Source organism: Triturus cristatus, chromosome 8, assembly GCF_964204655.1.
Source record: "Triturus cristatus chromosome 8, aTriCri1.1, whole genome shotgun sequence".
Classification (NCBI taxonomy): domain Eukaryota; kingdom Metazoa; phylum Chordata; class Amphibia; order Caudata; family Salamandridae; genus Triturus; species Triturus cristatus.
The window spans coordinates 351,395,224-351,419,207 of record NC_140591.1 but is presented as its reverse complement, the minus strand read 5'-3'; the positions used below and the strand labels follow the sequence as shown (position 1 = coordinate 351,419,207).

General features: G+C 41.8%; 1 protein-coding gene across 1 annotated transcript in view; it reads right to left on the bottom strand.

Moving 5' to 3' along the window:
- Positions 1–23,984, bottom strand: part of RXFP2 (relaxin family peptide receptor 2) — a 1,146,426-nt gene that overhangs the window by 488,228 nt on the left and 634,214 nt on the right. The window contains exon 3 of the mRNA XM_085621667.1: positions 16,752–16,829. Coding sequence (XP_085477793.1) covers positions 16,752–16,829 — 78 coding nt within the window. The remainder of the gene's footprint in view (positions 1–16,751; positions 16,830–23,984) is intronic.

Sequence of the window (23,984 nt, the reverse complement as noted above, 5' to 3'; positions counted from 1 at the left end):
ATCATAGCGGAACCATATCCTCTCTTTAAAATCTATTGTTGGAGATCTCAGTCAGGGATGTCTACTCTTTGCTTGTGACATCATAGTTGAATCATTTCATTTATTTTGAAAAAAATTGTTTTCTATCAGTTTCTGATCACTTTGTTGCAAGTAAGTTATTCTGCTTGGCTAATATGAATGAAATCGTTGCTGATAACCTGTAGTTCTTCTCCTTGTCTAGATAAAGCATCCACCGTCCCATATGTGTTTTCTGATCTTTAAGTGACATTGTAGTAAAATCTGGAAACAAACAGAGGCCTTCTGGCATGTCAAGGGTTCATGCATTTCCTTAATTTAAGATTCCCTTGAATCTTGTGGTTGGTCCCAATTGTAATCTGGTGCTATGCTCCTTCTAAATAATGTGTTCAATGGGAGATGGCTTCCTTAATGGCAAAGAGTTCTCTATCATATACTGTGTAGTGGCAGCTAATAAAGTTTGGAATAATGTGCCCCTGGGTGAATTTCACCAGTCTTAAGAACTTTCTGTGACGGCCTCCAATTTGGGATTTTTGAAAAATTGAGGTTCCCGCTGACATTGTGGAAAGACTACTGAAGCCCTTTTATTGTTTCCTGGTTAAGTATTCTTGAACCATTTGTGGATATATCCGTCCATAAGGAATATTGGCTCTTGGAATGAAATCAAGTGGACAATCATAAGCATGATGGGGCATGGGTAAGCATTCCAGTTTTCAGTTTTAACCTATTTCTAAAGGTAAAAACCCACCAGACAGAAATTTGCCTCTTCAGTTGAAACCAAACACCACCCAAGATTTGCACTAGAGGGCACCAGAGACCAGGCAATGGGAAAGTTCCCCACTGTAGCTATAATGCTTAATAGTGTGTAAAATTTGAAGTAATTGGACCCTGTTTTTTTTATTTACATGTTTTAGCATAAACAAAAACCTCTTAAGGACAGAGACAAGGTAAAGAAAGGTGGCATAGACAAAGAGGGGCTCTGAAAGTCACAGCAATAAAGGCAAAAATGTTTTGTAAACACTGGTAAAACACTGTCTTCGTCAAACCTTTTTGCTGCCAAAATATAAAAGCACTGATAACAACTGATTTTCAAAAGTTAGGTAAAGATTGAAAGCCATCCTCTGGAATTCTAAAAAAATAAACACTGAAAACAGGGTCCAATATGCATAGGTGATCCACTCCTCTATCACTACATGCATTGTGTAAATCCTCTTATGCTTCTAGTATCTGTAGTTGTACTTTCTCTTTTTCTGCTGGTCACCAGGTTAAAGGAAGTACTGACTATAATCCCTTGCTAGGAAAAGGACTGTGATAGCAATCTTATAATGAAAAATTGATGATCTATGCTTGCCAATCAGGAGAAGGGCATGTTTTTAATGCCAACATAAACACAGTACAATGTCAAAAGATGGAGTTCCAATGTAGACACATTGAATGGTCTGAAACGGCCTGTTGTTCAAAACCATTTCTGAGTAAGTATTATTCCAGTGTACTTCCTTCATAATCAAGGTTTTCCCATCCCTCCTCAAAATAGATTCCAGAGTTTCCTTTCACTGTTTTTGGAAGGAAATGTCTTTCATTGAATACCTGGTTCATAAAGGTCTCTGAAGCACCACAATCAATGAAAGCCAATGTGAAAAGCGGTCTTTAGTTAGCGAGAATCTGCAGCTGGAGTCAGAAGTGCTCTGTGCCACATTCTTTATGGTGGAGGCGTACTTTATATCAAGGTTTCGACTCAGGATTACCCTTTATAGTCATGGAGTTTCACATTAGACTTGGGCATTCTCTACCAAAATGCCCTTAAACATGAAGGCTTTCTTTTATTCTATAATTCTTTTCTTATGTAGTTAGCATTCTATGAATGTTCCTTAATTGAATTGCAATGTCTTTCATGCCTTATCTGAGAATGTTGGGCATCAATTCGTAATGTGAGATCAATAAGTAAAGTACTGGCTGCTGGTCTATTGACCATTAAAGAAAAAACATCCTTTAAACCCTCACAGAAGCCCTAATTGAAGATGTATGTGTAGAGAACAAGGGTACCCCAGTAGTGAGACCAGGGGTAGTATATGTCGTTGAGAAAACAGCGGTCTGGGGGAGGCCACTGAGGACCTCAGGTAGCTAGGGCTACACAAGGTTGTACGAATGACATCACATTTATTAACATCATAAACAGAATATCATCCACATTTTAAGAGCTAGTCCTGGTGCTCATACATAAGGTGAAAGTGCGTGAAGTGATAGGTACTGCTGACTTAAAATTTACATCGCCTTGACAACACTGTAAAAAACTCCGGAAGTATTAAGTTATGTTAAAGGAGTTTCGGTTGTGAAAGTCAACGGCGTTTCGATCTCCTTAGTTAGAAACCATCATCAGGACGAAAGAACGTGTGAGCTGGTAGGATCTGAGAGCGTAATACTTTAAGCGGTGATCATCCCTACGTCGTGGTAGGTGTAGTTCTGGAGAATAGTTAGGCGAGCGGTCCACAGTTCCTACAGTGTTAGAATCGTGGGCTGGAGTCCGTGGAGTGAATCAGAGGGATCCAGACTGCCCAGGAGGGCCAATTGTTTTGGGATAGGAAGGTAGTGGATCCGAGTTACTTTTGGTTCAAGGACAGCAACCAGCTACTGGCGCTGGAGCCGAAGACGCAGCTGCAGGCTCATCAGTTGAGGCTATCTCTGCAAATAATAGCTGAAAATGTACAGTATAGGATACCAGAATATCTTTACCTTGTTTAAGGTTGAGTGAAGCAGCATTAGTGAAGTTACATTTGTGTTTTTTAACCAAAAATAACAATAAATTGTTGCATGAATGTTCCAAACAGGGGCGTAACACAGGCCCCCGTATCCCCTGCAGTGCAGGGGGGCCCCCAAGCTCCAGGGGGCCCCTTCAGCACTGCACTTCGGCCGGGGAGCTCCTAATAGAGTCCGGAGGGGGGCCCTCCACGTACCTTGCAGGGGGGCCCCCTCAATTATGGTTACGCCACTGGTTCCAAAACACTATAACATAGTGCTTTGGTTTAAAAATAAGGGAGTCACCCAGACTAAAGTGTCTTTTCTGAAGTAGAATAACATAAAAGTCACCTTAGCCTTATCAGTTGGCAACTGTTGAGGTGTTGCTAACAAAATGCAAATGACAATGAGCTTAAAAATTTGGAAACAATATGGATCTCAAGTTAACTTTTCAGGTGGTTGCTGTAATGAGTAGACTTCCAGACTCAATATAGTCAAGTAATCTTTATGGCTCTCTATGCGTGGAGCTCCATCCTCCAGCCAGCGAGTAACTGCCAGAGCCTGGAAACCCCATGAATAGCACCATAAAAACAGAACCACAACATCAGAAGCATTCTAATTTTACATAGATATAAATTGCTTGTGATATACTTAAATGGCTTGAAGCAGTACGCAAGATATCTCCTTTCTTTCACACCACATGTTACTCAGAAATGTCATTGAATAACAATATAAATATAAACAACTAAATAAATGAGAGCAAAGTGGGCATTCTAATCTTTAAAAATATAAATGTAAATAGTAGATTGCTAAAGCCAAATTCATCATACATACTCTTGCAGATAACTTGGAGGCCTCTGGAATCTGGGTGTCCTTACAATACCGCTGATATTACTATACAGTCTGCCTCCATCCAAACTTTCACCACTTGGCCCAGGAGTGTGCAAACTGTCATGTGATCCTGTGCTGCTCACTACCTGGTGATCCTGCATCAACATGTACCCACTGCACTCATCTTTACCATTGCCACCTCTTTTGCCCTCTTGCTTTCCTTCCATATTTTCAGAAGAGACATACTTTGCTACTCTACAAAGGTTCCATCTCTCTCTATTGACCAAAATTCAAACTGATGACGTCTTGAACTTGGAAGTGTCCAGGGAACTTGCTCAACTCCTTCTTGATATATCCTGAACACACCTTGACCCAGTCGCCAGGATGAATTCTCTCTTTGACTTGCGCAAGAATCTCACAACTGGCTGACAAACTCTTCAATCAAATCTGCAATCCATGATGGAGTAAGTTTGGTAGTAGGTCTCCTCCCTCTCATCACACAAAAAAGGGATTGATTTAGTGGTAGAGTTCTCAGTGGTGCACTATGCCCACACCAAGTCTGAGACCACTTCCTCGACATCCAACCTATTAGATAACACTAACTCCAAAGCACCCTTAACCATATGGTTTGCCTATCAACCATACCATTGGCCTGGGGATTATACAATGATGTACGTGAATGCCTACTTCCACAGGCACTCAAAAACTCCTCCATAACTCGAGACGCTAATTGGGCACCATTGTCAGTAATAAGGACAACCTGAAAATCCTCCTCCTGGCAGACCTCAGGTAACACACTTATCATGGTTTTGGTAGAAATCTCTGGAGAAAACCTTACAATTGACCATCTCGAATGGACATCCACCATAACAATGGCAAATCTCCTTTCACATTTGACACCTGACATGGGACCAATAAAATAGAGACACACATTATGCCATACCTGTCCCAGATCACAAATGCAGTCTAAATCTGCTTGGGAACCAACTTTCAGCCTTTTCTGACATTCCATGCATTCAACACAACGCTCTACCCATGACACCACATCACTGTCCATCCTCGCCCACCAAAGTTCCATCCTCAACCTTTGTTTTGTAACTGTTTGCCCAGATGCCCCTCATGAGCTATCTCAAACAATCTCTTTTCCGAACATCTTTGGGCAGTAAAATCTTGTCAACTTGCATAACCACCTTATCAGCAACCAGGGATAACTCGCCCAATAATTTACTAAAAGGCTTTGGTGCATTGAGCAAGGCACTTTCTCTTCTCCCCCTTTCTTGATCAATTCCTGTGCCGCCATTCACACTTCATCATTGTTCATGGCAAATGACCACTCCAATCACTAACAGCTCCATGAATCCACCGATTGATATCCTCCACATTTGCCACTGCTCCTTTCTTTACACTTCTTCCCACACCTTCTTCATCAACACTCTTCCTATCCAACGACATCCGTAACAAACAATCGGCTTGGCTATTCCTACAGCTGGGTATGTAAGTAATGGCATAATTGTAGCCCTGCAATCATGAGGCCAATCTGGCAAGACTTGCAGAACCCTTCCTCACAGCTCCTGGGAAAAATATCTTTACTAGAGTCTTGTGGTCAGTACAGAGAATTATTTGATCACACCTATGTGCTAAAATACTCTGCTCCCCGTGCTGCTGCCAATGTTTCTCTCTCAATCACACAGTAATGACATTCAGTTTCTCCAATAAGCCAAACTTTTGAGATAGCACTGCCCCTATGCCAGTGGCATCTACTGTGATGATTGTTTTCTCTCAGTGTCAAAAGAAATAGGAAAACCTGCATTACAGATCACTTCTTTGATATTTTGGAAACACTTTTGGTGGTCCATTCCCCACAAGAAATTAACCCCCTTTCTCATCAGCACTTTAAAATATTTAGTTTTGCTAGCAAAGTTTTAGACAAATTTTGAATAATATTTGATCAATCCAAGAATCGATTGCAACTGGTCTTTATCTTGCGGTATTGGTGTCAATTGTATTGCCACAAGCAAATCCTTCTTTTGTTTTACCCCCTCATTTGATAAGGTTTGTCCTAAATATTCAACCTCAGATACCAAAAATACAAATTGCTCCTTCAGCAGCGTTAGACCTGAGTTTGAAAATCTGCCTAAAGTCTCCCTGTTGGGGCTTTCCACACTGTCACCAAACATTGATATATCGTCTTGAAAATAGATGATGTTTTTCAAACCCTTAAACACTTCACTAACCAAGACAGTAGCGGCTGATGACAGCCCAAACTGCATCCTAGTGAATTGATAAGTGCCTTCCATTGTAACGAAAGCAGTCAAGCGTTTTGAACTATTGTGGAGACAAATCTGATGGTATGCATTCCCAAGGTCTAAATTTGAAAAGTGCTCCCCCCCGCAGAAATAAAATTAATTCATTAATGTTTAGCAGAGGGAGATTATCAATGACAATATTCTGATTGAGACTCCCAAGGTCCACACAAAAACACAATTTTCCCATCTGCTTTCTCTGTAATGACTACCGGTGAGATCCAAGTAGATGTTCAATAGGTTCAATAACTCCATTCTTTAACATTTCATCCAACTTTTTCTTATTTCCTCTCTCATCATGATCCGTACCGTCCTAACTTTATGTTGTAATGGTATGGCTCCGTGGTACATTTTTTTCTTGTGCACATACCTTTTCAAGTGCCCCATCTCTTCTCTGAATACATCCTTTTTTCCCTCTAAAATATCACTCAAAATGACTGCATCAACACTGCCACCTTTCCTTTGCAATTGTCCCTACACATCCTTGTAAAATGCGCTTTGCATCCACACCTTCTACATTTCTTCTGCATGGCGAAACATTTTTTTGAGTCAGAAGTGTGGTAGCTACTCCAACACTTAGGGGCGATTCCGATCCGGGTGGGAAGGGCACCGAACGCGATCCGGCTGGAAAAACTACGAGCCGTACGTGTGTTTTCCGGCCAACTCGTACAGCTGTACGAGCAAGCAAGTATGATGCGAGCTACATGAAATTCACCGACCGAGTCATTTCCGGGTCCGAACCGCTCCGTACTTCACGGTCGTAAGCTAACCGTGGCGCGCAATGGATGCGATACACGACCGAGCCAGTATGATGCACGCTCGAGCATCGTACTGGCTCGGTCATGCGAGCCGGAGTGTCCGGCTCGCAAATTGTCTAGGTGGTTGCCTTTGGGGTCCGCGTCGGACCCCCTGTCACCCACAGCCCTACGACTTGGACACAGGGGGAGACCCATGGGTCTCCCCAACACAGGCATGTACGGTGCGGATGGCACCGATGCGTACCCACTGTAGGGGGCGCACTTGTCCATGACGTACCCAGTCAATGGGAGCCCATGTACGCGTCGTACAACCGGCTCCCATTGACTTCTATGGGAGACCGACCGTACCGAGTCCGGCAGCATACGGCCGCATCGTACTCGCTCGGTCGGACTGCAGGACTCCGGCTCGGTCGGAAAACCCTCCGGATCCGGCTCAGTCGGAGTGCTTTCCGACCCAGATCGGAATCGTCCCCTTATTGTACATCTTGTTAACATCTTTATTGCTGAGAACAACTTTTCCTGCTTTGGCACCCCACATAGAGGTCATTGCTTCCTCCTTGGCCACCCTCTCCACTGCTTACACTCCATTTCCCCCTTTGATGTCTCTCAGCTGAATCTCCTTCATGCAATACTCTGATTCTTCCGCAATTTTGGCAATCTCAATTGTGCCTTTCAAAGATGGGTCCTTAGTGCCCCATAACCGTTCCTGCATTTTTCTGCTTCTGCATTGTACTACGAGTTGATCTCTTATCAGTTCATCTTTCATTGTTCCAGATTTACATTTGAGTGAAAGTTCTCATTACTTTGTTATGCAGTCATCTACAGATTCACCTACTCTTTTGTGGTACTGTAAAAATCGGAACCGTGTAGGTGGCATGGTCCCACCATGCCAAGTTTGGTATCAGCGAACCGCAAATGAGCAACGCGGTATGTATGAGTGTTTTCATCATGTTCCACTGATGAATTCACCGTGTATACGATACTACATATTGTATCCATGGGTTCCATTTTACAGTAGTAGCCATTTTGTGGTTGCCCTCACATAGGCTGCGCACTAAGGCCATGTCTAGGCTTAAAGGACACGTACACCTTCTGTGACTTCTCTCTGACCTATGCAAGCCGACTCCGCTGCCCGAGGTCAATCCTGTCCGACCGGTTCCTTTCTCGCGGCCTAACGTGATTAGCATCAGGGCTCGACCCATCATAAAGCCCCTGTTCGCACACGATCCCTGACTAAGCTGTTTTCACACCTGACTCTGTTTCCTACTTTATGGCTTGTTTTACGAGCAGGACGTGCCCGTTTTATTGGGGTCTGCTGTTATCTGATGAGGGTTCTGAGCCTTGCTGGTTACAATAACTGCATGATTAATGAACTGAAATGTGGGATTGTCATTATGACTCTGCTGTTCCTTTGAAACTAAAATATGTGAATGACCACTTGTAAAACAGGGGCGGTGTTACCCCCAAAGCGTAATTTTGTGTATATAAGTAAAGACTGGTTTTTGGTTCGGGAGCAGTCTCCTGAGAACATACATCGTGTTGTACTTCTCGAATATCTGTGATTGGTCTGCAGCCAATAAAGACGTTCTTTGAATTCACCTAGAAGACTCTGTGTTTCTGTGGGTCTGAAACAGGAAGAATCCGAAGTCTTAGGGTGTGTTCCCATCCTCTACAGGTTGCACTTCGCTGTTCAATGCATAGCCTAAGTATTTAAAAATATGCTGTCCTAAATTTCCTAACGTACTTAGAAGAATTGCTTTTTTCCTGCTGAACCTGAATTCCTGCCCATCCAGCGCCTCCAAATAATTATCAAACATATCAACCCACTTGTCCCACCCTGCGGGTGACATTCCTGGCTGAGGTAAGAAGAGTGGTAGGTGTACGATTGAAGTAAGCTTCATTTTAGGTTTTTAACACTTGTATATTTTGCAGGTGTTGTTATGGAAAGTTCCCAGCAATGTAGACATATGAGCAGATGTCTTTCCTTTAATGCAGGAGTCTGGGTGTTGCAAGCTGGTACATGTTGCTCAAGTGTTTTTCCTCCGACCCTCGATAGTGGCATGCTTAACTTAAATGCTGATAATGTCGATGCTGATCACATTGTTTGAAGCTGCCTGCACTGCCTGCAAGCAGTTAATGAGTGTCTGGGGGAATGGATTACCCAAACAGAAGCAATGCTCTTGGCAACTACCATGAGGCATCTGGGCATGGCTCCTCGCTGTCAAGGCTATGCTCTCCACTACTCGCACTCCTCTAGTCCCGCTCAAAGACGGCCTCTCATTGTTGAGGCCATGCGCTCTACTGCTAGCGCTTCAAGTTTAGCACAGCAGGTAAGTTTGGTCTTCGTATAGCAGGTGCAAGGGGTTTACACGTGTGAAGCACAGTTAAAAAGGAATTACCTATATTTAAAAAAATATTTAAGCCCAATAAATGCCTCATAAATAAAGTGCCTTTGGCCCCCAACACCATCGTCGGTACTTTGGTGCTCACGCATCGGTCCGTTAACATCCATGCATAGAGAGAAATGTTAGGAAATCTTCTCCTCAGCTTTACTGGCAACTCGTCACCAAATTTATGCTGTAATGAGTAGGCTTCCAGATTCAGTATGTTCAAGTAATCTTTAACTAAAGATATAGCTCTCTATGCATGGTGCTGCCTCTTCCAGCCAGCGAGTTACAGAATATTAGCCACAAAAAATATAGATGTAAAAAATATTGAGGTAAAAATATAATATGTAAAAATATCGACTCCCTATAGTTAAACAGGTAAGTATAAAAAATATCCAAAAAAATATCGATGCCAAAAATATAGTTGTAAAAATATTGTTTTTTATATATACATGAAATAAATAAAAAAATATTAAATATACGAAATAATAAAAAATTATTTACAAAAATAGATTTAATATGCATTTTAACAAATATAACAAGTTTAAGTATAAAAAGTTAAACACACTTACATAATAATGTATATATATTTACTTTAAAACAATCAAACTATTAATTATTATTTTTTTAATTATATAAACATTTGCAAATATATATATATACATATATACAAATATCATAAAATCTAATAAAAAACAACATTCTGTTATAAATTAAATCATTAAAGTATTTAAACATCTTTAAACTTAAATTTCCCACTCCAGTCAGTGCAACAGTAGAGAAAGTGTTGGATAGCGGAGGGATAAAAATAACTATTCCCACTCCAGTGAGTGCAACAGAAGGGAAAGTGTTGGATAGCAGAGAGTTAAAATTTACTATTCCCACTCCAGTGAGTGCAACAGTAGGGAAAGTGTTGGCTAGCGAAGGGGTGAAAATTAATATTCCCACTCCAAAAAGTGCAACAGTATAGAAAGTGTTGGATCACACTTCAGTCGCTTCAAAATTAAAAACAAACAAAATATTAACAACCCAAAAATATTAAAAAAATAAATACATAAAACAAAATATAAATATGTTAAACATTAAAAAAAAAATGTATTTAATATAAAAAAAATACAAATAAAACCATATTATAATGTTAAATACATATTATAAATACCTACAAATATTATATTAAATAAAATAAAAATAATTTTCAAACAAATAAATACATTTAATTAGAAAATATTTAGAAACAAATAAATTAATTATTAAATAAATTTAGTTTTTTGTTTCCTACCCTATACCACCACACAATTCACAACCCACATCTAAAAAAAGTACTTCCATAATTAACATAATTATTTATCAATTAAAGAAATATTATTACTCAAAAAACAAATTAAAACTTAAATTAATTAACTTCTGACACTTAACCCCTATAATCCACACAACCCACAACTAAAGTTAAATTGTAAAAAAATGTATTACACAATTAATATTATTTTTCAATTAAAAAACTAATCGTATTTAATAGCTAATTATGAAGTAAATAAAATTAATTTACACCCCACCCTTTAGCCCATAAAACCAAAACCCACACAAACAAAAATAAACAATTAACCTAATACGATATCAACTAATGATTTAATATTAATGATCAACTAATTAATAATTAATTAAACAGAAATTACTTCCCACCCTAAACCCTATAAACTCCAAAACATACATAAAAAATGAATTACACAATTTCCATATTTAATTTTCAATCAATTATTTAATATTAACCCCTTCCATGCTGCGCAGATTCCGCCGCTGTGCTGACGGAATCTTGCGCGGGCGTGGTCATGACGGAACGGTTCCGTCATGAGCACAGCTCAACCGTGGCTCATGACGGAACCGTTCCGTCATGAGCACCGAAGGGGTTAATTAACAACTAAATATTAATTAATTAAGCTGAAATTACTTCCCACCCTTTACCCCCAGAAACCCACAACCCGCACCTAAAATTAATTACACAATTTCCATATTTAATTTTCAATAATTAATTAATCTTAATTAACAACTTAGGTGCCGATTCCGATCCGGGTCGGAAAGCACTCCTACCGAGCGGATCCGGAGAGTTTTCCGACCGAGCCGGAGTCCTGCAGTCCGACCGAGTGAGTACGATGCGGCCATATGCTGCCGGACTCGGTTTGGTCGGACTCCCATAGAAGTCAATGGGAGCTGGTCGTACGACGCGTACATGGGCTCCCATTGACTGAATGGGTACGTCTCGCACAAGGGCGCCCCCTACAGTGGGTACGCGTTGGTGCCATCCGCACCGTACATGCCTGTGTTGGGGGGACCCTTGGGTCTCCCCCTGTGTCCGAGTCGTAGGGCTGAGGGTGACAGGGGGTCCAACGTGGACCCCCAAAGGCAACCACCTGGACATTTTGCGAGGCGGACACTCCGGCTTGCACCGGCTGTCCGACACGTGCATCGTACTGGTTCGGTCGTAAATCGCATCCATTGCAAGCCACGGTTAGCTTACGACCGCGACGTACGGAGCGGTTCGGACGTGGAAACGGCTTGGTCGGGGAATTTCACGTAGCTTGATTTGATTTGATTAAGGATTTATAAAGCGCACGCATGCCCGTGGGCGTCATGGCGCTGAACAGCGACAGGAACTACCAAAGAAAAAGCACGGCTGGGTCTAATTGGAGGTAAACATCCAGGTTTTTACCTCTTTCCTGAATGACAGGATAGAGGGAATATTTGTAATTGTGGTTGGGAGAAGATTCCAGGCCCTTGCTGTGTGTAACAGAAAGCTTCTCCCCCCCCCCACCTGGCCTGTTTGAATCTTGGGATCTGAATTAGTTTTGCTTGGCTGGAGCGAAGATTCCGGGAAGGCTCATATAATTGTAAATGAGTTTTTAGAAACTGAGATCCACTCCCATGCAGGGCCTTATGGGCCAGGCAGACGGATTTGAACTTTATTCTTTTGTCCATTGGTAGCCAGTGTAGAGATCTTAGTTTGTGTGTGATTGGCTCAAACCTGGGAATGTCAAGAATAAGTCTTGCTGCTGCGTTCTGCAGGTGTTGTAGTTTAGCTAGGTGTTGAGCCTGCATCCCTGCATACAGGGCGTTTCCGTAGTCCAGCCTGGATAAGGCCAGGGCTGTTACCACCGTTTTACGAGAGTCTAAGGGAATAAAAGGCAGAAGCTTCCTTATTGTTTCCAGAATGTACCACATGGTTGATGCCAGTTTGTTGGATTGGGCTTCAAAGGTCAATTTGTTGTCCAGTGTAAAGCCTAGGTTTTTCAGTTTATTTACTGGTTGTGGGCAGTGGCCCAGATTGAGCGGCCACCACTCTGAAGACCAGGTATCCATATCGGTGCCTAGCAGCATAACTTCGCTTTTGTCTCCGTTTAGCTTTAGACAGTTACTCTGCATCCATTGATTGACTTGTCTTATGCAGTTTTGAAAATTTTCTGCTGTTTCACTGACATTATTTTTAATTGACACCACTATTTGGGTGTCAGCAGCATACGAGACAGGAATAAAACCACAGTTCCTGATAATTGCGGCTAGAGGCTCAACATACAGATTAAAAAGAGTGGGGCGTAGAGATGACCCCTGAGGTACACCACATGGTGATCTGAAAGGTTGTGATTTTGCTTCCCCCTGCTCTACTGTAAATGTCCTATTGGACAGATATGAGGCAAGCAATGAGCGGGCCGACGAATGCACTCCGGCTTCGTCTAGACGGGTAAGAAGTGTGTAATGGTTGACCGTGTCGAAGGCCGCCGAGAGATCTAAAAGAATCAAGGCGGCCTTCCCCCCGGCGTCTAGGATATTCCTAAGTTCCTCGACTGCCGTGATCAATGCTGTTTCTGTCCCATGTCCCTCTCGGAAGCCAAATTGCGAGTGGTCTAGGGCGTGAGTGTCAGAGAGGAACAAGGACAGTTGCTTATTCAGTAGTTTCTCAAGAACCTTGGCGGTGAAAGGGATTCTTGCGATGGGTCTGTAGTTCGGTGGAATCTGTGGATCCAGATTTGGGTTTTTTAAGAGTGGCAGTACAGAGGTGGTTTTCCATGTATCCGGGAAGTGGCAGGAGTTTACTATATGAGAGAAGAGAATGCATAGTTGTTCACTCGCTAACTCAGGAAAAAGATGCATGACCTTCGGGGGGCAAGGGTCCGTTAGACTCCCAGATTTGGTCATCTTGATAGCTTGGAGAATTTGATCCACTGAAGGTGGAACAAAGTGGAAACGTGGATTCTCCTCTAGTGGATGTGGAAGGACTTTGGGAGCTAAGTGTGGCTGTGTAGAAGAGACCTTATCGGTAAGTTTAAAAGATTCGTAAACAGTGGTTACTTTATCTACGAAAAATTGGCCAAGGGTGTTACAGAAGTCAGAGGTGATTATTACCTGTTTGTCGTTATCAATTTTTGTCAATTTTTTAACAGTGGCAAAGAGTTCTTTACTAGAACTCTTTGCCTCGTCAATTTTTCGAACAAAATATTTGCTTTTTTCTTCTAATATTAATTTTTTGTACACAGCCAGCGAGGTTTTGTATTCGGCTTTCAGTTGAGGGTCATAATTGGACCTCCATCTCCTCTCTGCCCTTCTGCAATACTGTTTATGTAGTTTAAGTAGGTCCGAGAACCAAGGTTGAGAAGGGGTTCTTCTCCTAGCAGTGGCTTTTTTTAGAGGAACTAATGCGTTAATAGCTTCCTTTATCCAGCTTGAGATTTGATGTGTGGCAGTGTTGCTATCAAGTACCAGCTCAGGGGTAGTGAGAGTAAGCTGTTCATTTAGTTTAATGGGGTCTAGCCTGCCCCAATCATAATATGATGTACTTCTAGTAGGGTGGGCGGCTGTGTTTGGGGTTTTTCTTACATTGATAGTGAATAATATGACCTTATGGTCCGACCATGGGACCGGTAAGATGTCTGACAATTTAATGTCGGGATTAGAAGTAAAAATTCCATCAAGAGTATGCCCGGCTGTGAGGGTGCCTTGATTGACAATCTGAACCATAGCCAGATTGGCCAGCGCGTCACACAGTGTAGCTGTGCCTGTATCCGCGCTTTTTTCCAAATGTAGGTTAAAGTCTAACAGAATGGAGAAATCAGAGCCTTCCACGCTAGATTCTAGAAAAGGAATGAGCAGTTGTGTCATTGATGTTCTTGCCTTAGGTGGCCTATAAATCAAAAGCCCCTTAAATGTATAGTTTTTAGTAATATTAATCTGAAAAAAAGGGTTTCGCAGTCTGGGTTGCTGCCCTGGTCTGAGCCCTTGGTCTTTAGTTCATTTCTAAAGATAATGGCTAATCCTCCACCCCGTTTCCCTTTCCTCTCTGACCTAGTGATAGGGTACCCCTCAGGGATTGCTAGTGATAAATCTATATCTGAGGCGTCATCAGCCCAGGTCTCAGTGATGAAAATGAGGTCTAGTTTTTGGGTTTCTATTAGAGTAGCCGTTTCTGTGTTGTGTTTGACTAAGGAACGTGCGTTAATTAACCCGGCATTAATGGTTTGACAGGTTGGTTTGATGGGGTGGATCTGGGGCGGAGTTAGCTTTCTAAGGTGTGAAAAATCGAAGGGGAGTTTACATCGTGGGCATTGCTTGGTTTCATTCGTTACATTTAAAGTGCGGCAGCGGGGGTTGGGGGCCTGAGCGAAAGCAGTACCCCACTAGTGTAACTTATGCGCCTAGGGACCGATACAGTTTGAGTATGGGTAGTGGCCCTGGGCCCGGGCGAGGCGCGGACGGGAGCAGACGGGCTTGCCTTTGGCACGCCTTCGGCGCGCCGGCGGCGCGCCCGCTGCGCGCTCGCCGGTCCATTGTGTTAATATAGATAAGGGGCGTTGAGCAACTAGACCGCTCAGTGCCGGAAATGCCCCCAGCCCGGAAGTGTGTCCGCTCTCGCCTCCTCTGCACCCTCTGTTCAACCGGCACTTGCCGTGACGGACCGGGGTGCCTGGGGCTGAGCTAACACCGGGAATAGGAACAGGCAATGTCAAATCACGCAAGGTAGGAAAGTATATACACTGTTTAAAATATTTTAAGAACAAAGTTAAAATATCATCTCAAATCCTGTGTCCAATTACCGTGTAGCGACAGCAATTCTAAAATAGCCAAGCCGCGTAGTCTATGTCGTCTGACTCGCGCTTGCTATGACCACAGCTTTAAGGTGAGGGGCGCTGAGCAACTGAACCGCTCAGCGCCGGAAATGCCCCCAGTCCGGAAGTGTGTCCGCTCTCGCCTCCTCTGCACCCTCCGTTCAACCGGCACTTGTCGTGACGGACCGGGGTGCCTGGGGCTGAGATAACACCGGGGATAGGAACAGGCAATGTGCAAATCACGCAAGGTAGGAAAGTATATACACTGTTTAAAATATTTTAAGGACAAAGTTAAAATATCATCTCAAATCCTATGTCCAATTACCGTGTAGCAACAGCAATTCTAAAATAGCCAAGCCGCGTAGTCTATGTCGTCGCATCGTACTTGCTCGCTCGTACAGCTGTACGAGTCGGGCGGAAAACACGCGTACGGCTCGCAGTTTTTACGGCCAGATCGCGTTCGGTGCCCTTATGACCCGGATCGGAATCTGCCTCTAATTATTAATTAATTGAAAATAAATTACTTCCCACCCTTTACCCCTATAAACCTCACAACCTGCACCCAAAATAATTACACAATTACCATAATTAATTACCAATTATTTAATTCATATTAATTAACAACCAAATAATAATTAATCAATAATAAATTACTTTAAACAATGCTATAAAATCTCAATTAAAAATATTAATAAATAAAAAAGAATCATTAATTTATTATAATAAAATTTCTTCCCACCCTATTCCCCTATAAACTCACAATCCGTTACCAAACTAAAAAACGCAAAATTTTAATAAAATAAAATTGATAACTACAAAAAATGTAACACATATTAAAAACAATACTTATACAAAAAACATACATCACATGCATTTAAAATATATACTAAAATACATAACACTAATTACAAAATGTATATTTTAAACAACTATATTTTTGCAATATTCATGACTTCTATATTTGTAAACACAATATTTCGTACCTTAAAATTGATGTTTTTGCCAACAATACTCTTGCTGTCAATATTTCTGTGTCACGATATTTACAACTCGATATTAGTGTAAGTCGACATTTCTAACTCGATATTTTGTTTGAATACCACCTGGGACCCCCATCAATAGCACCAGAACAACAGAACTATAACATCATGAGCATTTTAATCTTACATGGATATAAACGGCTTGTGATATACATAAATGGTTTGAAGTAAATCACAAAAGTAGGGCTAAACCTGAGGACACTTACGACACCATCCCCGAAAGACTCATTACTAAATGACTCCCTACTGTATCAGAGGTAGGGGCAGGAATGGGATTCTTTCCTCCTTCCCTTTAAAATTATCTTGGATCCTACTGTTCCTGTATGCCATTGCCTAGAGGGGATTGACCTCAGTCTTAATTTTGTGGGTTTTGGCAATTCAAGCATGTGGATGTTCACGCCAACCTATCTCTCTTTCCCCCTAGGGGTCGATGCAACCCCTTGTCCTAGGTCAATGATGTTAATGATGTTATTAGGAAGGCATTATGTCTGTATAGAGACCAACAAGCTGTATATTATGTCAATCTTAAAAAAAGAACTAATACTGGTTTTGTAGATAATAAAATAATTGTCATTTTAGTTCAGTGATCACCTACCGCATTCCTGTGGGTCATCCAGCTGCAGAGGTTTTCCATGTACTGATTCAAATATATTGGCCCATCCTGTATTATCTCCTGTAGAAAAAAAAAAAGAAGGACAGCAGAATTTATTGTAAACTCGCTAGAATGCTTTGTATTTAATTTTCTTTTTACATGTATCATCTGAGTTGGCCTGTCATAAAAATATTTCTTAGGGTTTCAGGTTGTCAGAGTTAATGTCGGTGTGACAATACCCAGCAACTGTTATTTTCATAAGTTCCAAATGTCGTCAATATGTTCCAACTTGATGGAAGGGCAGCCATCCAAACACCCTTCAGATGTAGGCAATGCTCCAAAAGTCACTGTTAATTGCTGTGAGCACAATAAAGGAACACATATTGGTGGGCAGAATTACACCGGGCCTATGCACTTGTGGCAGAGGACCCTCAGTTGTGGTGGGACCTCCATACTGTAGTTACCCATTGCGAGCCCCCGCCACGAGTGCGGGCCCTCCCTGCCACGACTGCAGGGCCTCCACCACGAGTGTGGAGGCCTTTTGTGAATCGGCCTCTGAGTCTTGCATGAAGTGGTTCTTATTATCCTACAGCTTGGAGAGTAATTAGATTGTGTGATTACTCTAGTGACAAAGCTAAATCTTGCAGACCTTTTCTTACAAAGGTAGAGTGTTTGACTCGTTTAATCAGTGAATGGCATGTCTAATGCTTTATGGAAGATGGGTAACCTACTCCAAGCGTGTTAATTGTCTTTGTTGAATAATGCACAACTACATAGTGCTTTTCTCTGGACCATTCACACATGGTAAACCTGCAGTGACATAGCACTGTAGGTCAAAAATGGAAATAACCTTGAATGAAATATAATTAAGCTACCCATTTTATCCTTTTAGCCCACTGCCTGGAGCTAAACCAGTTGTTAAAGGCCCTGAAGTCAAGTTACAGGCCTGAGCCACAGACAAAGGCCTATAACGAGAGTGAGAGCCTTTAATAACTGGTATAACAGGCTATGAGAACATTCCAACCCCTAAGGGTAGACTGTTCTAAATCAAAAAGAGAGAAACACAGAGACAAACATTTGAATGTTGGAGCAGAAGGCTTATACCAGCCATTATAAGCCCAGAGCCATTACATTGTCTTCAATGGAGTTCTCAACATTCCAATGTTCTAATATAGACTTAGAACCTGCTGTAGTGGGCTCTACCGGCCATTAAAGGCCCACTCGGCGAGGGCCTTAACAAGAGAGCGGGCCTTTAAAGGCCAGTAGAGCACGCTATGGAGTGCTCTATGGCTATTAGAAAATGTTTCCCCTAGAAGGCAGCAGGTTGAAATCCCCTCGGCTCTGTGAGGCCTTTATTCACAGCAACAACTGTGAACAAACATTGGAATGTTGATGGTCCAGGCTTCTACCAGGCATTAGAAGCTCGGAGCATTCCCATGTCTTCAATGAAGAGCTCAACATTCCAATGTTCTAATATAGACTTTTGAGCTCACTGTAGGGGGCTCCACAGGCCATTAAAGGCCTGCTCCAGCATCAAAGGCCGAAGGCGAGGGTCTTTAACAAGGGAACTATGGAGGGCTCTAAGGCTATTAGAACATACCCCTCTAGAGGGCAGAATGTTCTAATTTGTAAAACAAAGGCATCACGGAATGCGAGGGGGCTGAAATTCCCTCGGGTTCTGTGAGGCTTTTGTTAAACACTGGAATGTTGTTGCTATGCCACAGGTTTCTACCAGCCATGAGAAGCCCAGAGCACTCCATTTTTTTCAATGGAGCTCCCAATATTCTAATTACTCTTATTGACTTGTCTAAACAATTGTAATTATTCATCTGTGGTAACTTCAGCATTTTGTGAGTTTTGACGAGGTGGTTTGAAGGCAGACTTAGGGGCTCATTATGATGGCGGGCGGACTTCAGTCCACCCGCCATAATAACGGTTATTGTACCGCCCACCAGACGTGCGGCGGTCCCACCAGTGCAATTAGGATGCGCCCGCCATACTGGTGGGTGCATCCTGGCCTTTTACCATTGCGGGCAGTGTTGCTGGATGCAGCACCGTCCGCAATGGTAAAAGAGCATGCGCGGCATTTCCCTGCACCACGTGGCAGGCACCAGGTGCATGGAACTGCAGGGGGGTACCATGGGTACCACCCCAGTGCACCTCCCCTTCCCCCCCAGAGGGTGCTGGCAGCGGGCCCCCAAAGCCAATCCCCGTCAGCCTTTCCATGGCAGCATTTCCGCCATGGAAAGGCCTCTCCAATACCCACATCCTAATATGGCGGACGGTGCCTGCTAGACACCGCCACCATATTAGTGGCCCTGCTCCGTCCGGCAGGCAATCGTAACGATTGCCACCGGCGGAAAAGCTGCGGACGGACTTTGCGTCTGCCACGATATCCACCGCCATCCTGATATGGCGGTGGGTAAATCTCATTACGATGGCGGAACGACCGCCACCGCTGGCCCGGCGGTGGCGATCGTTCCGCCATCGTAATGAGCCCCTTAATTTGGGGTTCTTGTGATGCCATTGGTACATTGTAAATTTTAGTTACATGTATTCCTATTATATATATTCTATATGTTTTTCTAGCCCTGCGAAGTCTGGGCAAGAAAGCCTGATTAATCATGTGTTGGCTATACGGATCAAAAAGAAATAAAAATAACAGTTCATGGACGCTTCATGCAAGACTTGATGTGTGTTCAGGCGACTAGTGATGTCAGTGGGCACCTTTCCTACATAGGAGCTTCCTTCACAAAGTGTAAAAGATGCTGGAGCAAAATAGCTGAACCACTCTCCATGTGTATCAGGTATTAAGCACTCTGTTCACAGAGACTGGAATAGAAATGGTGTCCAGAGCCTCATTGCACTGACTTTCCCTATTTTTACATGGGCAAGTAAGCTGCAATGGAGTCGGCAATGGGCACCAGAGCGACATTAAAAAACACAATAAGTCAGCTCTACACAAAAACACATCTGACAGGTGAGGAAGGTGAATGGAGGAGGATCAGAGAGATGATCAAAAATATGTTGTACACATTATAAAGCATAGAAGGATTTTTTAAAGAAGATAAAGTCTTAGATTTTTTTTTTAAAAAGCAACCCGTGTGATTAAAATAGGCCACTTCCTGGAATTCGGAATACCCTGAATTCCAAGTGATTGCTGGACAACATCATATATGCATGTTTACCAAAGATAAAGTGCATCAAAGTGAGAGAGGATAGATAGACCGTGAGCATTCCATTACTCCACTGGGTAAGTCACGCTTTAATAATCTTCCAGTTCAAAATATGGTCAGTGTTTCCACACCCAATAACTTTTCCTGGAGAGCAGTGGAATTCAAATGATCCGTGAAAGTAGTTTGCTCTCTTCTCCTTGCTAGTCTCCCGTGCACTCATTGTGTTCACTGGTGTTACTGTGCAGCTCATTAAGCAAAGCTGCCATGGATGCCTCTCAAAACTAGCCTCAGCAGGCTCTTTGAAAGCAGACAGTATAAGCACAGTGAAGCCAGTCCTGTTTCATTGGAGTTATGACCTCTAGGATGCAGGATAGTTTCCCCCATGCAAGCTTTAAAGTATTACCAGCACACACCCCATTACTCTAGTGCATTCCGACAGCTGCTGGCCACAATCCACATGTCTTTATTAAAAAACTATAACTTTACATTTGGAGATTAGGCTTGGCACATGCACTCTAGAAGAAACCCAAATTGAATGTGAATTAACAGACTCAAATCTGTTAACAAATGTGATAGATCTATTTTATTTCTGTGACTCACGATTTATTTTAGGCTCAGGAAGAGTGCACAACTATTCATTGCTCCAGTGGCTCTCATCAAAATAGGGCTTTTTCAGGTCTTTGACACCTGTCACAGCCGCTATAGCTGACAGTTTGGTAAAGTGTCCACATATTTGAACAAAGACTTTGAACAACTGTGCAGACTCTAGATATTAAGTGCAAGAATGAAGGAAAGATGTTTCCATCTGCACTTAACAAATATAACATGCATTAAACAGTAAATGATTCCTTATGCCAGGCTGCAAGGGAAAGTACTAAATGTGGTTTTACTATAGCATCGTGGCACAACTATTGTCACAGCAAAACTATTGTGGTACATAATCTAGAAGGTAAGTAGATCTTGTATGTGTTTGTCAACAACATCATTGTACAAAAGAGAGTTTGAATTAAAATAGTTATGTGTATGTTTAGTATTGTATTTTTTGTTCTAGAGATGTGTTTCTGAGGTGTTGTTTTTTGTATTTTATGTTGTTAGATCTAACACCCATGGCATGGTATTTCCTCAGACCTTTCCCTTCATTTCCTTATTTTTTGCTGAACTCAATTGTTTAGGCATTAGGACTCTTCTTTACCCCTGCTAACCAGAGCCTTTTCCTTGCATGGTCCTTCCTCCAAATTTCTTAGAGGAGATCAACGGTAAGGATAATAGGTTGTGACTGACTGATCTTAATATTCTGACTGGAAGATGAACAATATTATTTAGTGAAGCCTTGTCTTCATAATGAAATGTTTTTGGACTTTTTAGTTCTTTATATATTAACTTTATTGCTGTTTGGTGTACTGTTGCACACATTATTTCATGTAATTTCTCTGTGGATGGTAGTATTGGGGAAAATTAAATTGATCATTTTTACGGTCAGAATTTAAATCAATCCTGAATACTCTCCCATTCCTCTTAACCGAATGAAAACACTGACATGAATGAAGAGAATTAGAACCTGTGGTAAGTGTCCCTGTATGTAGAAATATAATAAAGAAACTCATTCTCAGGCATCAGATGTTCCTGCTGTAACCCTCTATGGCTCTACAAAATTAAAAGGTGTATTTTTACATTTATTCAAAGGCTGAGGTGAATATATTTATTTACTTAAAGAAAGATGTATAGCATCAAATATATTGATTCACAACAAACATACATAAAAACGCATAAACAGCAGTGATCGGCGGATGTGAACAAATAGAGCTGGTAATGTGGTATTGAGTATAGCAATAGCTAGATATAAGGCATGTATGCTTTGGCTACTTATTTGGGGTGTTTGCATATGTGAGGGGAGTATCAGTAGTCACCCATTGAGCGTCGTAGCATAGATACGTCATTGTTTATGGTTCTGTTCTGCCTGTAGCAGCTTTACTTTGACACCAGCTCTCATAGTTTGAAATAAAGCTTTGTTTCATGCTCAACCTTTTTTCCCCAGCAGTCAAAATATCAGGGAGCTCATATTAAAGGCATTTTTCATTATTAAATGCTTGTATATATTAATGGTAGCATGTACTGATTCTGGTTAATGTAGGCCTGTGTTTTACAAAGGGCCTCATATTAGTTGTAACTTTCGGTATTCACAAAAGGCATTTAGGAGTAGTAAAGTTAGGAATCAAACTCGTAAAGTTAGGATTTTGTCTCAGATTACTTTTATGAATTCAATGTTTTGTTCTTGAGAGTGTTGTCCTATTTCTTAATTGAATAGATGCCTTTTAGCTGCATCTGTGAGTGTGAGCAGCCTGTATGCTTTATTTGCTACTTTGAAGGTCACAGTTGAAGCCTGCGTGTGAGAAAGATGTATATTTTAATCAGACTGGAACTAGATCTTTTCTGTTTTCACTTGATTGGTTGGCTGTTCTAAGAAATTATGTTTTACGGATAATGTTTAGAATTCTGACGTTATAAGAATGTGCTTGCAGCATGTTACATCAGATTCCCAATTGACATCTTTCAGAATGGATGCTTTTAAATACATTTTAGAGCAGATGCCCTTTTAGCTTCTTTGAGATGCAGACCCCTTTTAGCTTCCTTTAGAGTAGATGCATGTTTCCCTTGCCTGAAGGAGTTTAGGTGACTCATGGGCTGATGCCTTCCTCACTTGCTAGACAAAGTTTTATTTGATTTATATATCTTGACCTTTCGTGCTGACACCTTCTCATTGACTTCTCTTAAACTTTCCTGACCGTTCCCTAGGTCAGCAGGGATTTCCCTTCATGAGTTTGCTTTGATTTATTTTGAGACAACTTTATAACAATTTGCATTTGTGATTTTGAATTGCTTTGAATTATAGTGACTAAGGCATTCATGTACTGGCTATTGAATTACAACTAATTTGATGATGTGAATTTGAGACTTTGCTAATATTTTAATTAAACCTTCATGGTTTGAAAATCCAGTACTCTGTCATCTTTTTGGGGCCAAATGTGCTTGACAATATTTAAATATGTGATTTGCCGTGAGAGCCTCCATCTGAAACTAAAGATCCATCAGAGTGCAACCTGAACCTGAATTTGCACCTGGAAATTGCCTGGTGCAAAGTGCTGCATCAGAGTGGAGCTGTTAGGTCACAAACTGGGGTATGCTAGAGCTATAGATGCTGCATAAAGCATGGAGCCGAAATAGGATTGTCAGGATGGGTGTCATTTGACACATTTTATGAGAAAGATATTGCTGTCTGTTTTTTCATTCATTTAATGCAATATGCTATATCTTTTAGTGGGCCTGTGTTCCCAACTATTTAATAAGCATCAGAGCACGGATTTACAAATAAATCACTCAACGCAGTGACACAAGTGAAGTTGCTATGCTGGGTTATGTGACTGGGAGAGGGCAGAACAGCACCATACAAAGAAGTGGTGCTGTTCTGCTCTTTTGCTCCCTCTCTGTGTTAACACACAAGCCCTTGTTCTCGTGCATCTTTTGGTAGTAATGCCCTATTCCATGGCCTCCCAGACTCTACAATGGCACCCCTTACAGGCATCCCACATGCCACAGCATGTCCCATCAAGTCATTAAGAAATATAGTCATATCACCCCTATTCTGATGAAACTCCATTGGCTCTCCTTTCCGGCCTACAATCTTCAAAACAAGCTGCATTATTTACAAAGTATCATGACCAGCACCTGCAATAATCCTGCAGATAAGCTCGCCATCTCTGGTTGTTCTTGGCACACGGGCAGCCAAGACACCATAAGACTGTAGATTAAGAAGCTTTCAAAAGACAAAAAACAGCAGGCTGTTTCCATCCATGCAGTGAGGCTCTGGAACAAAATCTCAGTATCCATCAGGACCACCCAAAGCTGCTCCTATGTAGAAAAGAGTTCAAAACTCACATCTTTTAAGAAAACTACATGACACTGCATTACCTATTCACAACCCAGCTTCTTCTACTATTTCCCATTGACTGTATGCTTGTCTTTGACCATGTACTGCCTTTAGGCTAGGTTTGTGCTATAGAGA